Raw genomic sequence first — 24,754 nt, forward strand, 5'->3', positions numbered from 1 at the left:
ACTTTAATAGAGGAACTAACTCGTATGTTGAAGACCTTACTTGCAATGTGCTTGCGCAACACTCAACTACCCCGAGGTTACACCTGACATTGTACTGCATGTGTTACACGCTTTAGTGGGTGTTCGTGTGTGGACATTTCAGCAGTGTGCAGGTCGGTACCTTGCCTTGCCGCAGCTAACTGTTTAAAATAAGCATGCAATGTGGGACATTAAGGTATTGATTTCTGATGCAGAAAAACTGTCTGTTTTGTAATCATTTGTTTTCATTTTGCTCCTCCAAGATCAAACATGTAACAAGCTTTCTGATTATACCAACCTTTTGAAAAATTGTGCTATCAGTTGTATGAACACAATGACAATTCAAACTTTTTTCTTCCATGTGTGTAAATTTATTTGAATATGTTGATCATTTTAGATATGGGAACAGGCTGGGGTTATTTATTTACTGGAGGAAATATCAGTTCTAATATTTTTATATTAAAAATGAGTGCATCTTCTTACTCATACAAATATGAGTTAACGCTTGTTGTCTCCCAAAATGTATTCAAAGCATTCAACACATTATATAGTTAAAAATGCTCAGTACAGCTTAACCTTACCAGTTATGGTTGCTTTTTGTTCATTTTCCTTTTAAAATGTCAAAATCATTATTAAATTACTTAAAGCCTGATGAAAAAAGCAACTTAAAAGTAACTAAACTTATTTAAGTTATTAGTCTACACAGATTTTGTTTGTAATACTAATTTAAAATGCAAGTAACTAGTCGTATGAAATATATTGTACTTGGGAAGTCACAAAAGGAAAAAGCAAAACACACATTATGAATTAATAATTAAGGGTGAGGGGTTCACACTTCTGCCTCATAGTTATGTGATTTCTGTGTCTTCCTGTGTGGCGGTCCACATGTTCTCCTCTTGGTTTTGTGGGTTTTCTAGGGATCCTCTTACTTTCTCCCCAATTCTAAATTTCTTAATTGCCCACTGGTTCAAAGGTTTGTTTGTACCTTACAATTATTTGGCAATCGATTCATCTTGCCCAAAATCAGCTGCTGTAGGCTACAGCTCACCCATGATCCTAATCATTAGGACCTAATGAGAACAAGGGTCACAGAGGATGCATGGTTGTTGAACTGAGGTTGCAATCAAGTTCACTGTAGTCTCATGTGACATGTTCCATTATGGTGGTTCAGATGCAAAACATTTGTGAGCGGCGTAACTTCAGAAAATGTGGGTCACATTGTAAATTGTACGAAAAAGGCTTTTTGAGGTCCCACTGTAAGTCATAACAGGTTTCCTCCTCCACTTGCATAGCTCAAAAGAGCTTTGACTGATTTAATATTCATTTGTCAACAGTGCCTGCTTTATCCCTGAACATTAATGTGAATGAGGGCCCTTGGAGACACTAAAGAAGGAGAAAACATCACTGCACCACCAATGCAAATGGAATTTATGGAAATGCAATATTAATTGCCACAACATTTACCTTCAAGCATGTTTTAAAATAAGCTATATCATTTTGGAGTCTTATTACCGTAGGATTTTCTGCCCAATTCATAGCAATCGAAATATCTTCAAGGGAGAATCAAGCAATCAGAGGCCTGATTATTCCTGGATTACCCATCAGGCAGATGCTTAGGCACCAGTAAGAAAAAAAAAATCAGTCCTTCTCTCTTTACCCCTTGTTAAGATTCTTTCAGACTTCATAGCCAGATTGTTGGAGGCTATATTTTTTTTCTGGGGCGTCAACAACATTTGAACATCTGCTGCATAATTCTATGTTCATTAACATATTCATCTTGATTATTTTAAGATTCATCCGTTTGTGCTATTATTATGTATTCAAAGATTATCTTGCTTTAAATTTTGTTTCCTACATACAGCATGAAGCGTGCTTGTTTAACACTAATGGGCAGGTCATTGTATAATATGCAAAAATCTCTTTGTCTCTTTTAGTCATTGAAAAACGATGACTCAGTCGCCAAGAAGGACGTACAGAGGATTTTGGAGCTCAGCCACAAACAGCGGTAAGGACACCAGCACTATTGCTTTTAAGATATAACATATTTAAAATGTAAGTAACTTGAGTTAAATTTAAAGTCCAAAACTGAGAAATACCTTATCAATCCCTTCACAAACAAATCAATTAATCATTTGACAACAGCGCTGTCTTGTAAATCTATACACAACATTCGACTTGGAATCGAACCACATATGTGAAATAAGAGAGCCATACTCGAAAAGAACTCTTCCTGGGTTAGCAATATATCTTTTTGCAAGCGAGCTGGAAAACTGTTTACTTAAAGTGCCCCACCAGTTAGGATTGTCTGATTAATGTTGTGTGTAATGAGACTGTTAATGATTAGGAGTCATCTGTGGCCTCCTTGCTCTCTGAAATGTCAGACTGATTAAAGTCCAGCCTCCTACATGCAGCACCAATCAATAGCCTATCACCAACGCATAGCAGCGTTCACATGATGAAGCTAAGAACCATAGAGCTTGGCTCCATGTTGCTTACCCAGCACTGAATCGCAATTTTAGTAGCAAGTGTTATTAATCCGCCTGTGGAGTCCCACTTGTGCTAAGTGTAATCATTAGCCGGTTCCATCATGACAGAAGACAAATGTGATTAATCACAAACAACTCATTTTTGACAACTACTCCATATTGCAATTCTCGGACTCTACACTGATGGATTACTCTCAGTGGTTGCTTTAGATTTTATGAAAGCAAAGGAATAAAAACAACAAACCAAAAAAAAAACCTGATGATTTCGCCTTTTATAAACCTATTTGGCCTCTTTTCCCACCTCCTCACTGCTATGTACCTCTGTGTCAGCCTCACAGTCACCGTGACCTTTCCTGTCTATGTGGGCACGTTTTGATTTTGTTACAGAAGTGTTTCCAAGCAAGGGACACAAGAGATGAGAAAAAAAATGAAATGCCAAAGCAGTCGTGGGTGGCTGGTGACTGAAAAGGAAATCTTTTTTCCAGGATTTTGGCAATGCCAAAACACAAACCCACTGGCGTATAAAAGTGCTTTGCAGCTGTTAAATCAAAGACATTATTTCAACACAAACAATGCACTTGGCATTTTGCCTTCCAAGACACCGCTGCTTAACTCTGTGCTTGTCATGTAAGGTACAGCTGTGCTTTGCAACATCAAATACATTGCACTGCTTTCTACATTTTTGCCATGCTACCAAGTCTTAAGTTAAACTGTACTGCATCACTGTTACAGTGTGTGAGCATGAGCATCAAACTGCAAGAAAATATTCATCATTAGCATTCATGTTAGTGTTACAAATGCTCAAAGGGAGGTACTTTACAAAACACAATGGATACTTCAAACTATGTCATCACCATCTCAAATGGCCTCTATTTCATTTACATTAGTCAAGGCTCCTTTAATTAAAAAGAACTTTATTATGACTTGGGACTAACAAGCCACAGGAGTGAGAGGATGTAATAATGCATTTGATTTGTCGGCCAGTAGGAAAATAGATGGGAAACAGAGGTCCTGACACTACAGCAGAGAAATGCAGAAATGTATTGGAATAAATGCATAAGCGAGGGCTGACTAATTGAACAAGTTCACTTCAGGTTGTTCAACATCTCTTCACTCACAAAGTGCCATGTGCAAAAACATCATGTTTGTATTATTCATCCCGAAAATGGAAATGGGACTAAAAATGTTGATGTACTAAGAATGTCAGAAAGAGACCAGAAGTTTCCCAAATCTTCAATTTGTAATAGTTACCATCACAACATGTATATATTATTTATGTTCACCAACTGCCTTGTAACTGTAATTGTGACTCACAGTCATGTAAAACGAATCACATTTGCTGGTGGCATTAGAGAAGGGAAAAAAAAAGATTCATTTGTTATACACAAAATTGTAAGAACGAATATTTTACCAAGCATTGCTTTTCTGAGTATAGCCTTTCACTGCTAGTCTAAGTCACTCAGAACATGTCTAAAGCGTCCTAACAGTATCTCATTTACTTCACAATTGACAGAGACGAGATGAAGTCCCTCCAGGCCGCATTGCAGAAGCAGCTGGATGAGGCCAACGAGAGAGCCGAGAAGCAGCAGGCCACAGTAAGACAGACCTGACCTGAACATCAACATCCGGTCGTTTTGAACCTGTTCTGTCACCTGTCAACGCTGACCTAGGCTTATTAGCCAGGAGCGCTCTCTGTCAGCTCCTTCACTCAACACTTGACACGCTTATAAAATGGCAAGAGAAAGTGGTCTGTCCCCTCCATTCAATCCCCAATTTAAGATTAATAAAAGCGGGCAAGGGGAGCACAATGGCCCAGTGGTTAGTGCGGTTGCCTCTCTGCAGTAAGGTTGGTGTCGACTTGGGCATTTGTGTATGGCACATGCTGTTGTTAGGTTTGTCTTGGCTGCTCCAGCTTCCTTCGGCAGTCCATTTAGATATTGAAAAACCGCAATGGATACAGTGAAGTGGGGGAAACAAAATATAAATAATAGATCATTAGACACCAACCTATTAAGATCAATACAACGCTAACATTACTCTCTTACTTTCTGCTTTTTTTGTAGTAAATTAAAAACAAACACAGTCCAGCCATTATCGGATTATTAACTAAAACTAAACATAATTTGTGCTCCATCAAATTCACATGGCTATTTGTTGCAAGTCACAACATTTTGAGAAAAGCATGTCACAGACATGTTTATTTCATACCTGAGAACTGCTTTTAAATGGAGTGAGGGGAAGTCTCCTTTATTGTCTACTCAAACTAATGTCACACGATTCTGTCTAATTTCATGAGGGTATTGGGATGCGGGCAGATTGCAATACTTTATGAGCATTTGGTGTGTATCATCCACTAATTGCTTTTTAGGCTGAATGAATGATTAACAAGCTTAGATTTAATCACTAAGAGGAACACATGTTCCACCAGTCTCATTCACATTCAGCTGACCAATGTGAGCAGACATTATACTGTCATCAGATTTGTACCCCTGGTCCACGGCCAAAAGAAAACACAAAATTTGCTCTACTTTAAAAGTCATTGAAATGGGAAAGTTATAAAACAAGTACATACTTCAAGCTGTTGTTGCCCGAAGCGTACAAACTTGTCGTTTTATTTCCAGTGTATGCGAATTTGATGTGCCCATTGTGTATAAGACTGAGCTCCAGATGTTTTGTGAGTTCATAAGGCTGATGGATTGTAACATTCCCCTGCAGGAAATAGAAACTAGTCAGCATGACATTCAGCTGACCAATGTGAGCGGACAATATACTGTCATCAGGTTTGTACCCCTGGTCCATTGCCAAAAGAAAACACAAAAGTCGCTCAGCTTTAAAAGTCATTGAAATAGGAAAGTTATAAAACTAGTACATACTCCAAGCTGTTGTTGCCCTAAGCATACAAGCGTCTCATTTTATTTCCAGTGTATGTGAACCTGATCTGTATAAGACTTAGCTCCACATGTTTTGTGCGTTCACAGGGCTGATGGATTGAAACATTCCCCTGCAGTAAATAGTAACTAGTCAGCATGAAGTTTAATCCAAGACAGAACGCTGCTGGAATTTTCCATTCAGACTCATTAAAAAAAAAAAAATCTGACGACTTTTTATGCTTGGTCAGGGGGTGATAATGCACGGTAGGAAATTGCAATTGCCGCTTTCTACATACAGTAGATTGAGTAGTAGATAAAAACAAAAATGCAGTGCACAGGTCATAGGATGTCTCTTATTTGAGTGTACTACAGCTTGCACAATTTTATTGAGTTTGACATGTATGCTCATTAAATGGTATTACCGTGATTTCTTGAGAGTAACACACAAATCAATATTATACATGTGAGTATCATACATGGGTTTATGGGGGGGGATTCAAGTGTGCAAAATCTCGGTAATAACCCGTATGAGTCTTGATCAGAGAACAGAGCATTTGTGAAATTCTGTCTGTAGACAACTAATTTGGAGAATTCGGTATACTGTAATTGAAACATATTGTGATTATTTGATTTCTTTGAATCTTGTTTTTGTGTTGGATTATTTTATGACAATAATGTCTCACCCTAACCACTTTGGATTTGAGGGAGACTAGCAACCAGGCCAGCCCACAATGCGACAAATTTTAAGTGATGCCCATTCAAATGCATTAGAAAATGAAAATTAAATCAAATACTGATAAATCTCCAATCTGTGTTTTCCTCGAAAAATGGAGGTTGCCTTATTACAGAGTACAACCCCAAAAAAACAACAACTAAAATCACAAAATATTTTAAAAAATCTAGAAATAAATCTTTGACAAGTCTATACAGTTTGTTGACTGTATGCGATAGCCGATAATAGGCAAAACAAATCAGATTTTGCCATTGTCTTGAGTTAGGCTAGATCTGGCAACCGAGCCCACCGGGAATATGTCCAGCCTTCCTCCGAGTCCAATACAATGAATTTGATCTATGTTTTTTTTTTTTGTCTGTCTAGCCCTCGGTGTCACGTAGATTAGCTAAAGGTACTCTTTATTCAAATACCTCTTCACTTTGTGGTTGGTACGCACCCATTCAAAAATGACAGAACAGTTGGGCACCTGCATCTTACTGCATCACCTGCCAACCTTGCAGGAGAAGAACAAATGGCTTCAATTTAGTTTTGGACAAATTGTGTTTTACAACAATGTTGAATTACATATTTGATTTATAACGTGGATTAAATAGGTTAATTGCCGTGATTGTGGAAATGAATGGGAGCTAAGCGAGCTATAATAAAAAACTGCCCTTTTTTTATTTTCAGTCACGACATTTTTCTGTAGCCACTTGCTTCTTCCGTGATTATTATTCTATATTTTTATGGTTTGTTAATTTCGATAATTCATCAATGCTCTATGAATGCTGCCTTGCAGTAATGTACAATTACCAATCAAAGGAAAGCTGTTTTCCATATTCAAATTGAGAAGAACACTGATACGGTCAGAACAGTGTTTATTTACATATGAAATGAAAATGAGGAATTCTGAAATAACCTTCACTCATTTTGGGGTGATAAGAGAAGGGTGAAATAAGGTGTCCTCTGCATTTCCAAACCATATCATCTAATCAAATAATCTATTTCAAACAAAAAGCCAAAAAATAATGCGGAATAGGACATTTAATGGGTAGAGAATGTTATTTAGCAGTAAATGGATTCATTTATTCAAAAAAGTTCCCATGGATACCTATTATGAGTCTTATGTGATAATCATGTATTCTTATTTGAAGGATAGAGGTTGAATGTCACTAAGCAACAAAGTCCATGCAGTGAGAGCAATGAAAAGAACATGTAATTTTAATACAAAAGCTGGCACACCTGATGGTTTAATTGGTTTTCTAAGTGTTTATTAGCCACATAATTTGACACTTTGACAAAAACATTATTGAAGGGCCATTAAGATCAACAGTGAGGCACTGTGTTCTTGTTCTTAACAATAAAAGCCAGTATCGCTTCTTGAATTCAATCAGGAAAAGGCATGACGAAATAAAGTACAGATCAAATACAATATTCTTTTTGCTATTCCTGCATACAGTACATGCTCATTATAACTTTCACCACATTTCAAGTAGCTTCTGACTGATCCAGTCTCTGCAAGCGGAGAAAATCCATCAAAATACATGTTTGTAGGCTTCATTAAATAGCAAGCATAATTTCTACAATTGTCAAGCGAGCTATTTTTCATCATGTGTTTTTTTTTGTTTTTTTTTCTAATGGGGTTGATAACCTCTTGTAACAAAGCAGTAAATAATAAAACAGTATAATTTAGCACAAGGAATGTCAGATTTACAGAATGTAAAAATGTGTTTTATGTTTTTATTAACCAGTCCCTTTGGCTCTGAGACTGAAAGGCTCAAAGATAAACCCTGATGTTATCTTGCCATGGAATGCGAGTCAACTGGCAGGGCTTAATTTACAGTTGCCTAAGGTGCATTCCTGTTATGAGGTTACCAACACCATGATTATTGCCTTTATTGTCTATCTTGATGACTGACCTCTTTCAAGGACTCTCAAAGCATAAAAACTGCTTGCACACCACAACCTCTCTCTCTCTCTCTCTCTCTCTCTCTCCCCCACTCTGTCTTTCTCGCTCTCTCTCTCCCCCCGGCTCTCTCTCTCTCTTTTTCTTACTCTAGTAGACGCAACTATTGATATTACTCAGCTCTTCTCTTATCTCTCTCTCTCTATATATATATATATATACATATATACATATATATATATATATAGAGAGAGAGAGAGAGAGAGAGAGAGAGAGAGAGAGAGAGAGAGAGAGAGAGAGAGAGAGAGAGAGAGAGAGAGAGAGAGAGAGAGAGAGAGAGAGAGAGAGAGAGAGAGAGAGAGAGAGAGAGAGAGAGAGAGAGAGAGAGAGAGAGAGAGAGAGAGATTATCAACATTATTCCAGGATTGGTACCTTTCACCACATTCATTAAAAGTGCTTTAATTCTTAGCCAATGCTGACAAATATTCAAAGAGCATTCTTTTTTTTTTTTTTTCTGCCTTCAGGTTAAACTGATAAAAGCGGAGATGGAAAAGAAAACCAAAATCATCAAGGATTTACAACAAGAGGTGAGTCATCTATTCAACATTCGAACACTTGCAAGTGCTACTTTTACTTTTATTCTTCAGTTTTAACCTATCTGAAGTAAACTGAGGTCAAATATAAACCACACCTGAATATAAACCGTGCCAGCTAAAATTAGTGGAAAATACTATTCATATGTAAGCTACACCAGACTATAAACCGCAGTTGTCCTCATTTGTATTACCTGTATTATCAAAACAATTCCTTTTACAATATCACAAAAATCATGAAAAATCTATAGATAAGTCGCACCGGACTATAAGTCGCAGGTTTAAAAACCTGTGCAAAAATTAGTGGCTTATAGTCCAGAAATAATTGCATGCGTGCGTGCGTGCGCGCGTGCGTGCGTGCGTGCGTGCTTGTGTATGTATTTATGTATATATATACATATATATGCAACCCTCTATTTACAAATACTGCTGTTTTTAGAATATTGCAATTAAATGAATGGTCATTCACTTGGTCAGTCATATTAAGTATTACGCTCATTGACTTGGCTCTCAAGTGCTTTACCCATTATAAAGTGATGAAAACAATGATTTGCACAAAGGGTGACTGTGCATGTGGATGGTATTGCACACTAGATCTGTTTAAGTAGATGAATGGCCAATAAAGAGGGCCATGATTTGCCTTGGTAATGGACAATTAAGTATTCCTTTACTCTTAAACAACATGGAACTAGAACAAATAAAGTGCTTGACACCAATTGTGATTGTTATTTCTTGGGGTGAAGCACATATATGAAATGGCATTTTTCTTCTTTCACATAATTTGATCTTTGGTTAATAATATTTAAATAACACAATCAAAACTCGTGCTAATCCTAATTTAGGCACAACAGAGAGTTATATGCCAGAAAAGAACTGTTGTCAGCAGTTTATTCTTCATTAATAATAACTGAGCAGTCACTTAAGACACCAATTCATAGTATTATAAGAAATGAATGGACTTACCTTGGAATATCAACTGTGGTAGCTTTATTGAGTTGATGTGAAATGTGTCCGTAATGTATCAGGGATGCAAAAACAACCCTCCTTTAACAGACTTTGGGTTACCCAGAAGAATCTCAATCAATCTAAAATCTAAATAATATTTATTTGAAAGAAACTCCTCCTGCTTCCATTGTATCAGAAGCATGGTTGGAACCAGCAGCAATTATGGCTAAGAGTATTACTGTACTTTTGTCAAATGTTTTACATCTTCTCCATTACATGTCCCCAATGCTTAGGATCAGCAAGCCACTGTGCTTGCACTGCTCTGGCAGATGTCTCAACCAGTTGCTCCATCATCATATGACTAATAATAATTGCTGACATTTGCTATTTTCCCCGTCCCAGATCTGCATCACTTAGTAAATGCCCTTCCAAGGTTTCTGGGCCAACGTAATCACATACAGAAAGGATCGTTTGTGCTCAGCAGAACATCACTGACATCTGTGATGACCTGACATTTAAATTGGTTGCATGCACAGAATCTATTACAGTGTCTTACTGAAATGTATTGCATTCAGGAAGTCAAAGAAAAATAATGTTAAACTGTTACAATAAAAGCTTCAAAGTTTGCCACAATCCATTGAGCAACGCCAGTTGAATTCCAATTTCTTCATCCCCCACCCACAATTGTTTTTCAATTCTATTTCACTAAATCCACTACACACCTAAACTGTGTCCATGTTGAAAGCCTTATTAATTGCACAGTGAATGTTTTGATGATACAGTAAGTCACATGCATCTTTAAATTTACTATATACAGCTTTCATATGTATCCACTTCATTGATGCTTTAGTGGTACATTCACTTGACTTTGGTGCAAGTTTGAATGGCTGTCTATCTACAGTATATAGAGCATGCCCCCTGCGACTGTCCGCTGACAAGTTCAGGATGTAGTCTTCCTTTTGCCTGAAGTCAATTGGGATAGGCTCTAGCACCCCAAGACCTTGAACAGGATAAGCGGTATTGAAAGTGGATGGATGGATATTTATATGCAAATTTGATATGCATACTAAATAACAAATAGTCAAACTGCTACATAACTGCAGGGAATGAAAATGTCAAAAACAGGAAAATGCATGACAGATGAACTAAAAATCACATTTAAGAAAAAATTCAAATCTGCAACTATGCACAAAGCAACTGAGACAGAGACATGTATTATTATTTTTTCTTGCGATAATACTCCACTGCGCCATAAAATGACACCCATTTGTTGTGGAATCACAAAAAAACTCAAAGACAGAGAACTAAAAGACTGGTATTCATCATTGAATCCATAATGCATTATGATTACTGGTGCAATACTTAACTTATTTTCCACACTGTAAAAGCGTTTAATTTTCTCAAAAGCCAAAGGTGCGCCTTTTAATAATGTGCGCCTTTTGTGTGGACCGAATTCCAAAATCTCTATATGTTTTTGTGTGGTGAGAATACGCAAAATACGTAAAATGACATTTGAATTTGAAATTTGAAAAGGTTTGAGTCCGACAATGACGACTTGGCATGTTTAATGGCAAGCTAGCCCAACTATTTTATTCAGATCCAGAAGATAAAGACTTTGCGTATGAATATCGTATAAACAATAATATGACTACAGTACAGTACATGATTAAATAGTAGAATAAAGTACAACCAAACTCACTGTCATGCTCTTGTGAATTTTTTTTTTTTATCGTAAGTCATGGCATGCATGCACTGCGCCCAATAATGCGGTGTCCCCTTTGTGTGGATTAAGTACAGAATAGCCCCCACAATTGAGTCTGCGCCTTTTAACCCGAAGCTCCTCATGGTGCGCAAAATACGGTAAAATACGGTCAAAGGAGAATGACTTGCATGCAAACTTGGATCATACTGCTTTTCATCAGTCTTACAGAGAATTTAAATGGATAATTTGCCAACTCACTATATGCAATACTTGCAAATTATGTTTCGAGCCTAAATATTTTATTTTATATTAATTAAATCGTGAAAATGGGCAAAATTTGAGCCGTCCGTTTTTCTGGGGTGACAAAATACTGATGAAAATGCGTTGTCATTGTCTGTTTAACAACTGATTCCATTAGTTTCTTACTGAAATGGCAAGCCAGCCGGAAATTATCTTTTTGCAGTGAAAAAAAAATGAATAGGAAAAAATGCCTTTCTTCTGAGAAATTCACAAAAACACTGAGCTGCAGGATATTAACAGCATGATGAACAAATAGCTTTCTCACGTCTGAGCTGGTATAGTCCTCAATGACTGGATAACCACAGTATTAACAAAAGTAGGGTCTCAACACCATCGAGACTGTGTCAAAAGTAATTTCACACGTATGATTGCTGACCTGATTTTAGGAGGGATAGTGCACTGACGAAAATGGAGCTTTAAGTGAAATGGAATGAGAAGTGGTAGGACATTGTCACTTACTTAGAGAGCACAGGTTATACAGTATACTGACCAGCCTGATTGACTTAATTTATAAATGAGAAATAGTAGGGCTCTTTTGTTATGCATAGGATGGGGTCGAGTTAGCTAAATGGGAAGCGTCAAATCAGGAAGTAATATCACGTTAAAAAGCACCAGCTGACCTCAGTTCAGTATTATGGGTCATCTGTATTTTCATTTCTCTGTGTAATACGCCATGATTGTCAAATTATCCTCGTTTAAGTGACACAGAGGACAACGATTTTGATGGATTTAATGATTTGGAGTGACACGGATGGTTCGTTAAAATTGTTATTTATGTTATAGTTATGCGGCTCGGTGGCGCACTGGGTAGCACGTCCGCCTCACAGTTAGGAGGGTGCGGGTTCGATTCCACCTCCGGCCCTCCCTGTGTGGAGTTTGCATGTTCTCCCCGGGCCCGCGTGGGTTTTCTCCAGGCACTCCGGTTTCCTCCCACATCCAAAAAACATGCTTGGTAGGCCGATTGAAGACTCCAAATTGTCCCTAGGATTGAGTGCGAGTGCAAATGGTTGTTTGTCTCTGTGTGCCCTGCGATTGGCTGGCAACCGGTTCAGGGTGTCCCCCGCCTACTGCCCGATGACGGCTGGGATAGGCTCCAGCACTCCCGCGACCCCCGTGGGGACTAAGCGGTTCAGAAAATGGATGGATGTTATAGTTATTTGATATTAGTTGATAAATAGCTATATAGGCCTGCGGAAAAACTGGAACCGCAACTGACGATGAGTCCGACCTCAGTGCCGCATGTACTTCCAGAGTCAGCAGCGGCGCTGTTTACACAGAGGACGAAGATTTCGATGGATTTAATGATTTGAAGTGACACGGATGGTTTGATAAACGTTATATTTATTTGAATAACTGTTAATATGTTACGTCAGGCACGTTCTCAGTTCCTCGTTTATTTATGTAATGTTAGCATACCGTATCGTTTAGCCTGTTGTTGCCTATTTATGTCTGTTCTTGGTGGTGGATTTTGTCAAATAAAGTCCCCCCCCAAAAATGTGACTTGTACTCCGGTGCGACTTATATATGTTTTTTTTTTCTTTATCATGCGTTTTATGGCTGGTGCGACATACTCGGAGCGACTTATAGTCCGGAAAATACGCTAGTTGCTTTTCAATATTGATGAAGTACAATTTCTCAGTGACATGAAGTATTAACAATGCTGTCTCTGAAGGTAATAGCCAACATTTATTTTTTGTCATCGTTTACGCTCTGCCTGAAGTTATGAAAAATTTGTAATAGCAGAGGCTTTACGATCAGAAGTTGTGCAGACTAGAAAGTGTGTGTTATTTTAAGCAAGAAGTAAAATATTCTTGAGCTTGTCTGTAATGAAATCTGAGGTGGCAGTCAATCCTCAAAGCTGACTGACCAAGTTGTGGCGCAGTGTCTAAGACTAATATGATGACATATGAGCTCAGCATGCCAGGGGGCTGATTGTATTAAATCTGCAATTCCACCACCCAAGTGCTTTTTTTATAGACTGATAAGACAAATGGATATTTCTGTGGTTGTAATTTGCATATAATATGCATATTTTAGTTCCATCATTTCATTGTCTAATAGGCTGGACTCCATAAAGGATTTTGCAAATCCATCCATTAATTTTCTGTCGAACTTACTTAATTGTGTCACTAAAATCAACATACAAACATTAAAGTGCTGGGTTGAAAACTGGACCAAGCCAATTTGATCCAATTTATGATTAAGGTTAACCAATTTGTTGGGTTGTTTTCTATAAAGATGTGTCCAATTTCTAACCAAAACTATCTTGATTGTAACCCATCATTTTTAAGAGTGTATAATCTATGGCAGCAAGCAATAAAGAGGATTTGTCACACCCTGTAGTAAGCAATAACTATAAAGTCATATTGACCAAAAAGACAACTTTTACAAAATTGCAATATACATACAAATTTAATCCATCCATCCATCCTTCCATCCACCGACCCAGATATGTATAAAATATAAATAATTTGGTTGGGTCTCTAGAGTGCCTGACCACCGAATAACTGTGAAATTCAACAACCACGAAAACCTTTACTTGGCTTTCCATTTCAGAAAATGTGAACCCGCACACGGTGTTTGTTTGCCAATCAGCGAGGCTGGAAGAAGTTCCATACATCGAAGCAGTAATTTCTGATAACGAGTGCATATTCAAAGTTGTCAACATGGTTGTGTGGGTGAAGTGTGTTCGGTAATGTCATGCAGCAAACTGCTACATGCATTGAACAGTGTGATACGGCAGTTTCATGATGAAATGCCGCCTTCACTGGTGATTATGCAAAAGGATCTCTATGGGTGCTTACTTTAAGTGTTTCTGGAGGAGGTATATGGTTAAATTTGCCAGTGATGGCTTCACGCCAAGTAAAAACAGATGCGGAGAGCTTTGGTGAAGCACAGATTAACGTTAAAGCAGCGTTAGCTTGTGATAATCAACATTTACTTGGTGCAATGTGCGGAGGTTGTGTGCGGAGGTTGTTTATGTTTGGGAAAGTGTCAATGTGTCACGTACATTGAATGAACGGTTGCCTCCACAAGATGAAATGCTTTCATTTTCTTAACACTAAGGTCAATGGCTTTCTCAGTCAACTCTTTGGTCTCTGCTTTTGGAAACTCCAAGCGGCAGCATGCCACAAACACTCACCACTGAGCAAGGAAGAGGAGGCGACACAAACGAGAAGGGGAGACAAATGAAACCTTTCCCCACTGGCTGTCAACCCAGCTCATTGGCCCAGAAGTAGATGGTGTAGGATGAGGGCTGACTTACTTGCATGAGACGACTGATCGTTTATAGGGTGAATAAAAAGTGATATTATTGTTGGTCCTTCGGTATTTTCATGAAAGCACGGCACGCAGCAAGACGCCTAGAACCTATTGCATTTGTGGGGGGGAAAAATTGTGCTTTCAGTGTTACATTTAGGTATGTACGTGTATATAGTATGTATGTATATAGTATATAGTATATTTGTAGACCTATATATATTTTCAATATATACGTATGCTGCATTGTGATTGCCCCAAAACTGTGGAGACTACAGAGGACTAAGCCACCAAAGCCGGGGACGCTGTGTAGTTTTTGCACTCTAGCTGTTGCTATTATTCTACTTTTTATTGTTGTTATCTCTCTCTGACATCCCATAACATTAAAATGAAGACAAATACAACACTTGAAACCTTCCCATTTCATACGAGCTCAAAATATGTTTGGTGAGAGAATACAACACATTTTATGTTGTGAACTAAAATATATTCTTCACAAAAAGTAATGTATTTTTTAGGTTGTTACTGCGCTAAAATAGTGCTGCAGCTTCAATTTTGAAATTAGGATTTGATGTTTATATAATAGATTAGATCAGTTATTTGTTTCCTGACTGCATAAAGGTTGCAAGTTTAATCCCTCAGTTTTTTAATGGATTGTCAAAGACCTTGACCAAGATATTAAAAAAAATGATGCTGTTTCATCAGTCAAATAACCTTTTATTTATCGACTCAACATACCATTAATTATTCATGAATGAAGTGACTTTGTAAAAATCAGTTTGAGGACCTTGTCAACTTAAATCACAAGCTCTTGTGTGATGGACAGCTTTTTTGGGAGAGGAGAGGTTCAATACATTCTACTTTGGACACCAAAGCAAATATTTTTAAACTTCATCTTTACGTCTTAATTAAGGTGTGATGGAAGTGGGATGAGGATTGCTTCCTGTGAAGAAATCTTTATGAATAAAGAATGAGCAACCAATCATAATTGACATAATGTGACACGGTGGACAACTGGCAAGCATGACCGCCTCACCGTTCAGAGGTTTTATATGCTTGTACCCATGCTCTGGCTTTTTTTTTTTTTACGGGTACTGTGCTTTCCTTCTACATTCCCAAAACATGGATGTTAGGTTAACTGTCTAACATAGGTGTTAATGTGAGTGTACGGTCTCTATATGTGCCCTGTTATTGGCTGGAGACCCATTCAGGTTGTAGCCTGCCTCTCACCCGAAGTAGACTGGGATAGTTTTTCGTGCACCCGTGACCCTACTGAGGATAAGCAGGAGACAAGAGAAAGGTGGATGGATGGATGAATCACATAAAGGGAGGAAAAATAAGACACGAGTTGCAGAATGATGTTATATTCTGGGTTAAAACTCTTAAAACTGAAGGGCAAATTGTGTCGTAGGTTCTATGCATGTAGTGTACTATTGTATTGGCCCAAGTGGAAAGAACAACATATAAATATGAAAATAGTCCTTCACTTCTAGGTCCACATATTTACACTGCTCCGGGACTAACACGTTTGGACATTTGCAGCTCAGAGTATTGAATTTTGCATAATGCGCAGTGACAGACAGGCTCTAGAGGATCTCATTTTCACTCAGAGTATGTCCAGGGGCCTAACTACATCACATTTTTTGACAGCTGCCAGTTGTACATGTCCTCATATGGCGCTCCCTATGTAGGAGCGAGAGATGCAGCAACTGTCTGGAATTGATACTTGTCCACTTTTTGCCTCACTGGATCACAAAAGTGTTGCAGTGCCAGCTCATTACCTCGGTTGCTTTTGTAAGCTTTACTTGAATGTTAAATACAACTTAACAGTGTCTCGAGTTTTTGACGAATTATGGAATTATTTAGATATTCACTTATTTGGTAGAAAGCCTGAAGCATTAGGTTATGGCATCCGTGGTAGTCTATGGGCTGAAGTGAAACGTGCCTTCCTCTCAATGCCCATCATATACCCTGATTGACCATGAGAAAACCAAGCAAGACTTTATTCAGATGAAATCACGGTTAGTGAGAACAATTCACAAAATTCATTGTGCTCAATGTTTATACCAACTCTCTCTTTTCCCAAAGAGCAGGAGATATATTACCAGCAAACATTTCCTGACACAACAAACTAATTAAAATTGAACATTATAATCCTTGTAAATGCAGAATGTCTTTTTTTTGTGTGTTTTCTATAAACATTCTCAGTGCAAGTGGTCAAAACGCAAATGCCAGTTGGTGCGTCATGCTCTATCGTCACCTAAATGTCCAAGACCTGTGGCTGCAAGTCTGATGACAAAACCACAAAGTCAATCTTTGAACTGCTGCCAAAGGTGTGCTGGTGCCAAGTGCACTAATTGACACGCTTATGCTTGACCATGATATTCCTTATGGACATTCCATGAGGAGCACAGAAGTCCAAAAACATCAACCAAGTTTTGTTAGTATTGACTCAGCTTGACTCACTGTGTTTACTGAGGCTGTTTTATTTGTTGGCGCATGAGTTGATGCAATGATCGTTTCAGGAGTGAGACAAGCAGGAAAATTGCATTTTGGATCATTACCCCAAATTGCTCGTCATAATAAAAGTATATATACAGTACGTTAGAGGTGTGTGTGGGGTGGTAGTCCTCGGAAGGTATGCTTCTTGATTTTATGTTGCCATGTCTGCTGCATTGTTGTTTTTTACAATGTGATTTGAGAGGATTTTTTTACTGTTTGTAATTTACTCTTTTTTTAATCACCCATGTTTTTCAAGGGTTACTTGAGGGGAGGAAAACGATTAGTCATGTCACAAGAAATATTGCGTAAACCCAGCCTTTGAAATCCTTGTTTTTTTAATCAAATCTTCCCAATTAAGCCCTTTTGAATTTCAAAAGTCTGAATTTACATGCATTACTCTTCTCAACATTTTTGTAGCAGTGTTCCAGCTGCTTTTGTATCCTGCATGCAAGCTGTTATATTCAGAGAGAGGCCACTAAATCTATTCTGACATTGAAAGGCATCAAAGCACTCAATGTCAGAGTACTGACCCAGCCTGAAAAAGCGAGACTCACTGAGTCATAAACTAAATAAACATGTAAAGGTACATAAACTACCAGACAGCAATTTCATCATCTCTTCTCTCATCCTTTTTCAGAACAAGAGCTTGAAGAACAAACTTTTGTCGGGGAATAAGCTTTGTGATGCTCATGCTGAAGAGGTAAGTGCACATTCAATTGAAGAACAAAGAAATACAAACTAAGACAATGCTGAAACATAATTACAAATGAATAGCAATTAATTTGGGTCTTTGGCAAGCAAATATGTTTTGTTTGGTAAATTGTATTTCAATGGCATTGCAGGGGGGGAAAAAAAAGTATTTAGCTTGTGACAATCCAGGCCATTTGGTAATTTGTTTCATATTCATATTATGTTCTATACGTCACACTTACCTGTGCTTAACAAGTCTGAAGTTGGATATTACAGTTTTATTTTAGTTATGGAACTTTCAGCTATGACATTTGAGTTGTATACGATAATACATTTTGGCCACTGTGCAAGAGTTCCTATTGCAACTGTTATTAGTTGGTTGGTGTTTGCGTTGATAAGTCTATTCAATCTCCTCCTAGCAGCAGTTCAAACAATGCGTTGTGGATCATTTGGGTGTCCCGAAGCAGCAGTTAAGAGGTGTTTGTGTAGTAACTTACTAGTAAGCATTTTATTACAACTCCCGTCGACAATGATGAATGATGTCATTGACATTTTCATTACAGTCTCTGACTTTATTTTACGTACTGGGTCTTTAAGGTTTCAATCACTGTTGTTGCAAACCCCTTGTTTCCTCCTTGAGCAGGATAAAAATACTTGATAAGCGACTAGTTGACATCATGCTGTAAACATCATTGTGGAGTGGTCAACTCGACAATCATACCAGACTGTACATCAATGTAATACAGGAGCGCTTAACAACAAAAGCTATAATATATATATATATATATATATATATTCAATATATATATATATTTCTTTTTTCTTTTTTTTCTTTTTTTTTTAATATATATATTTACACACATTTTGCTACTATATCATCCAGCCTGTGATTCCAAGCATTTCTTGTTCCATGAAAACACAATAATGTAATGTTATCATGAGTTCAATTTCTTATAAGGATGTGTTTCATTTGACAACATGGGAAACCTCTGTTGTAAAAAAACAAGCCCAAATACATTCGTGGAAACACCTATGAGTCTCTTTTCCACTCTCAACCCTCAAGCCAAGTATTTCTGAATTGTATCCAACAAACATGTTGCTTTTCCCAGTCCTAATCATGTTTGTAAACTTGAGGATCTGGCTACAGCCCTGGAGAAAAAGCTGGAAAGACAACAAAGACCGAAAGGCCATAATTTAAGTTCTTAATTTGTCAGTCAATGCAGAGCCAAGAATTTCCTAGCAAGTAAGAATGAGTGCGTCAGCTGCAGAATTACATTACAGAATCCAGCAATACATTTATACTGATCTATTTTCGGAGCTCTGACTCTGAAGCACTGTGGAAAGATTCAAACCCTCTTGTTAGGTTTCCTTTATAGCATAAAGAAAAAAATGAAACAACATTGTTCAATCAACTTGCAAGTCAACGATGAAATGTCTTCTCGACGCTTATCTGTTATTGAAGTGTTGTTCTGGAAAGTTGTTTTCTGTCCAAATGTATCTGGAGAACTGCTTCAAACAAACAAAAATTGTGCTCTTTAAATCTATCCATCCGTCCATCCCTTATCATTAATTTAAATTAAGTCTTGCATGAACTGACGAAGCCTTCTCAGATGAGCTGCAAAGCGTTTTCTAGGACAAACAAAACATCTCCGGCAGACACCAAAGCGGCAGTGTATTGTTGTAACCATTATAGGTCCGTTAATGTTTTTTCTGATAAAAAAAATAGCGAGTTGGTCCTTTGCGCTCCTACTGTTTACTACCTGCGCGGCGCACGCGCAGTTTGCTGTTCTAAAAAATAGAAACTTTGGGGTAATTGTGACAAGCCCTATTCAATGCCTTGAGAAAGAAATAACCTGAATGAATAACGGAGAATATCCACAAGCAAATCCAGTAAAAAAATTAGGATACAGTATGTGATTAACTTTATGCAGGCAAAAGTTCAACCTACATGCTAGCCTCAAGAAATTGTTTATGCTCGAATATTATAATCTGCTCTTCAAGCAAAAAATATTTCCACTTAGAGCTCCAGCTAAGTAAAAAAAAACAAAAAACAAAGCTTTTGATAAAATCTTAAATCGTGGCTTTGAAGTACGGCCAAGAGCCGAAATGAGGTTACAGCTTTTTTAGAAGGACTTAGATAAACTTTTTGAGCATCAACGTATTGTGTTACTTGCAGTAGGCCTACATTTGGAGGGTCTGTGTGAGTAAACTTCTTTATCTACTAGCGTGATGTGCAGTCTAATAGTTTTTTTTTTATTGTTTTTGGGAGAGCAGAGTTTATTCAATTTCAATTGTGTTTTCTAAAGCAGTAATTATACCAGTGTTTAAATCTTAACACCATTGTAAACAGCCATACCTCATATTACGAATTGTGTTTTTATGTGTGCATCTCAAAAATAGCTTACAGCATACCTTCAGAGATAGTCTGGTCAGTGCTGACTATTAACAGATTTATATAGAGTATATACAAAAATGAATAGAATTTTAAAAAAAAAAGTAGAAACTCAGCTGCTGCAATGAATTTAGGCTTGCTTAAAGTCCCTTTCCAATCAATACTCCTCTTTTTAAAGCAACTTTGCAAAAGCAGCTTTAGACGTGAAAGGCAGAACACGTGCTGCTACAAATTACAATTTTGGATTTAACGTCTCGGTTTCTCACATTTGAGAGCACTTTTACAAGACATGAAAAATGATTATGTGGCATGGCAAATTGGAACAGACTGCTACGGTGACTGAGGTAAACAACTAGCGTTTATGTAACGTCACTCGACAACTGACAACGTAAGTTCCGTGGAAACAGTTGTCGAGCCAGATGGTCATATGAATAATCTTTATCCTCTTCTGCCTCAGTTTACCGTATTTCCTCATTTGAGGTAACTAAGACTCTCCAGCTGAATAATGTCAACACAGTTTTTCCCATATGAGCAAGCAAATCGGCTTAGGTAATCATAATAAAGAAGAATGTGTACTCAAATTGCAAGGAATTAGTGTAGAGCATGAGTAAAGTACATTACAGTTTGCTGCCCTAAGCTTTTATTTGCAGCATGAAAGACTTTTATACTGTATGCGTCTCAAACAATAATCCAGGATTCGCTTTAAGTTGAAAGGAAGCTCAGTCAGCTGGCTGTGAGATGACAGCTGTTGGTTCATTACAAAAATACGATCTAGCCTTTCAGAAGTATTTGACTAAATTCTCAAGGGAAACATCTGACATTGAAAAAGTCAATAAGTCTGAGTCATACAGACCTTTGAGGAGAAGGGAGAGGTAACAGGCATTACATCTGCAGTATAATCAGTTAGTATTATTGTGAGGACATGCACCCAGTGTGTGTTTTTTTTCTATAAAATTGATGATTTTTTTTCTGTATGGTCCTTTTTAATTACAGCGCTATGCACAAATATGTCATCTGCATCGCCACCACAAAAGGCAAATAAAACATTCCTTAGTTTCAACATATTAAGAGGTGTCAATGTAACATGATTTGGGTTTGAAGTCTGTTTTAGTTCCATCCCTTGTGTCTTGAGGGAATCTCATGAACTGAAATTCTCTTCAAACACTGTATTTCTATGGATCCTGTGGGGAAAATAAGCTTAATACATTCTGCAGCTGTGCCTGTGGCATAAAATACTAATTTTAGATCATCCTTGAGTATCAAATTAATATGCAAAATTGTATGATGATTCTACTTGTAAAAATACCTTAATTAATGCTACTGAGACATAAAATCTAGTGTTGACTGAATAAATGATTGAATGAAATGTGCTTCTGGCACTTGAAAGACTAATTTCTCTTGCAAAGAATGTAAAGGCAGTTGTCAAAGGCTGATGGCCATATTTTCGTACATGCAGTTGCAGTGAAGCACTGGTAATATGCTGGGTTCGATTCCCAGCCAGTGACCCAGAACCCAGCCAAGATGGTCAGTCCCAAGCCTAGATTAAAATGTGTGCGTATTGGGTTAGGAAGAGCATCTGTCATAAAAACTGTGCCAAACAAATCATGCGAGTGACTTGCTGAGGCGACCCCTGATTGGACGGGCCTAAATTTGCAGCCAAAACAGCATAGTATAAGGTTGAGGTGCAGAGAAAATGTTATCATAACAAGTCATCAAATAGTTTTGTAAGGTCCTTCAATGTTTTTGCAACAGTCAGATGCACAGTCTCTAGCATTTGGAACGTTTACATTTTTTTTTTTTCAATCTAGTTTATCATGGATTTTACCTGACCCAGATCAAAAGACATCCAGTGAAAGCATTCATAATGCAGCTATGTTACTTTATTCGAGAGAATGAGTCACTCTATCACAAACACTTCGCGTACGTAAAGGTGATTTTGTTTGACCCTCCAACACTGCCTTACACAAATTTGAAAAAGCCAAGTGCATACAAACTTCTGCAATCAGGAATACATTAGTCAACAAATATTGGAGGATAACAGTGTGTTTTATTATGACACCTTGCACTGTTTTTGTTTAGTCGCTATGGTTGGAAGACAAGACACAAAGCTAAAACAACTTGACAAAATCATATGACTCTGCATACAAAACCAGTTGTGTTAAAAGCACTGAAGTTCAATTGAAACAAAAACGAGATGTTTGGCTGCTTTGCTAATGCATTGTTTTGAGAGATGTGTGCTGCACCAGGCTTCACTAATGTATCCTGCAATACAATTAGTTAGGAGCGCAAGAGTATTTATGTCAAATAAAACAATTTCCCTTGTTCTCCCTCATTCACTATCTGTATTGAATAATTCAGACACCTGAAATGACTGTAATGATTAAAATGAAATGTACTTCTCCTCGGCGGATTATGGCGAGTCTGCATCATCTGACTTGTTCTACAAAGTTGAGCACATAGACGATGTGACTATATATCTGTTTAAAGGCAGTGCATGTGTGTGCGTGTGTGTGTGCGTGTGTGCGTGTGTGTGCGTGTGTGTGTGTGTGTGTGTGTGTGTGCGCATGCGTGTGCGTGCATGCGTGCGTGTGTATGTGTGTATATTATGTCATCATTTCTACATCTAAATTTAAATAGTCTACGTCACCTTTGATCAATTTTCATAAAAATCACGTTTTTGGAATGTGGGAAGAAGTTGGATTAGTAAAGTCGTAAATCATTTTATAAGAACTTTACTACAGTGAACTGAGAATTTTTTTCCGATGCCCTCAGTTAACATTTATATTTCAGCATTATTAGTATGTTGACTAAGCCAACACTGATTTTTAGAATAAATTACACCCTCATAAAAATGAAAAACTACACAAAATACTACTCAAATTCACTTTTATTATTAAGATGTGTTAAAAAGTCAAATGTTGAAGTTGTTGATTGTGAGGAAATAGTCCTTTACCATATTTGATCATATGTGTCTAAAAATATGTGGCATCCAAATGCTTCCTGACTGCATCATACTTTCATCCAAAACTTCCATCCAAGACATCAAGATTGACATGACGCTGTAATTCCCGAAGGATCGAAGGAGGTGCCTTGTATGACTTATTGAGTAAATAAGAAGCCTATGCTTTGGCAATGCTGGGAGTGCAGCATATTAAAAGATACAAATATTTGCATTTCTTTGTCAAGTTCACTTTACACTGTGCAGCTTCTCGGTAATTTATTCTTGCAGAGCCTCATAAAAGCTTCAGATGGATTCAATTTGTTATTAATTAACTTCTTTTCTGGACTTGAGCGACAGCACAACAAATTAATTGTTATGAGTTTGGAATTCAGATCTTATTCGTTGTGCTAATTTAAAATCGGCAACTTGTTGGTGACCCCTGCATTACACTATGAAATGAAGCAACCCCATACAGTTATAGTTATATAGAAGTGAATAATGATAGTCTATCCATCACCTTCTTAGCCTTACTGCTTTTGCTCGCTCCTTGTGACTCAGACACGCAGAGGTCTCAAAGAAAATGTGGACTACATTTTAGTGATATAGACACACTCAGTATGATTAAATGGAACAGACCGAATAACGGCACACAGCAAGGACCGTTGTGAAGAAAACCCACAGATAAATTATTGTATGTAAGTGACGACCGTATTTTCCGGACTATAAAACCACACCTAACCATAAGCCGCACCGGCCAAAATTAGGGGAAAATCTTGTTTTATCCATGAATAAACCGCACCGCACTATAAGCCGCAGGTGTTTTAATGTTTAATTACTATTTGTAAGAGAATAATATACACAAAGAAGATTGTCAAGAAAGAGATGGTTCTTTGGGGACGCATGTGTTTTATTAACATAAAGTTTATTGGCAGAGATGAAGGAGCTCTGCAAACATACAAACATGTATAAATCTCAGAGGCGACCATAATAGACTTAATGTACAGGGAACACTAGAAACACACAATTAATAATAAATAAAATGGGACCCCTTACAAGGGCAAAGTTAGCAATGCGATACGAGCTACACGTAAAGCTCCGGAGGAGACATGACCTGGAAAAAAATATTGAAAAGGGTGACGCAATAAGATGTCATCAACAATAGCCCAGTCCTCTCTCGTGGCCGGAAGAAACCTCTACAGTACACACAGCAGCTCCATATCCTTCGTTAAGAGCCAAATCGACTGAGTGCCTTTACGCCACACTGGACTACAAGCCATAGTGTTCAAAACTTGTGCAAAATGTAGCGGCTTATAGTCCGGAAAATACGGTAATGATAAGATATGTGATGATTTATTTAAATGGTTTTCTAGCCACTTTATATTGAACTTTTTGGTACTTTTTTGTAGAAAAAAAATACATATTAAAATAAAATATCTATT

The 24,754-nt window shown here is 37.6% G+C and overlaps 1 protein-coding gene across 3 annotated transcripts in view; it reads left to right on the forward strand.

The window, feature by feature from the left end:
• The window catches only part of luzp2 (leucine zipper protein 2), a 98,381-nt gene that overhangs the window by 54,606 nt on the left and 19,021 nt on the right, over nucleotides 1–24,754 (forward strand). For all 3 annotated transcript variants that reach the window (XM_037248430.1, XM_037248429.1, XM_037248428.1), the window contains exons 3-6: nucleotides 1,953–2,023; nucleotides 4,018–4,099; nucleotides 8,517–8,579; nucleotides 17,930–17,992. In XM_037248430.1, coding sequence (XP_037104325.1) covers nucleotides 1,953–2,023; nucleotides 4,018–4,099; nucleotides 8,517–8,579; nucleotides 17,930–17,992 — 279 coding nt within the window. The remainder of the gene's footprint in view (nucleotides 1–1,952; nucleotides 2,024–4,017; nucleotides 4,100–8,516; nucleotides 8,580–17,929; nucleotides 17,993–24,754) is intronic.

This window comes from Syngnathus acus, chromosome 3 (assembly GCF_901709675.1).
Source record: "Syngnathus acus chromosome 3, fSynAcu1.2, whole genome shotgun sequence".
NCBI lineage: Eukaryota > Metazoa > Chordata > Actinopteri > Syngnathiformes > Syngnathidae > Syngnathus > Syngnathus acus.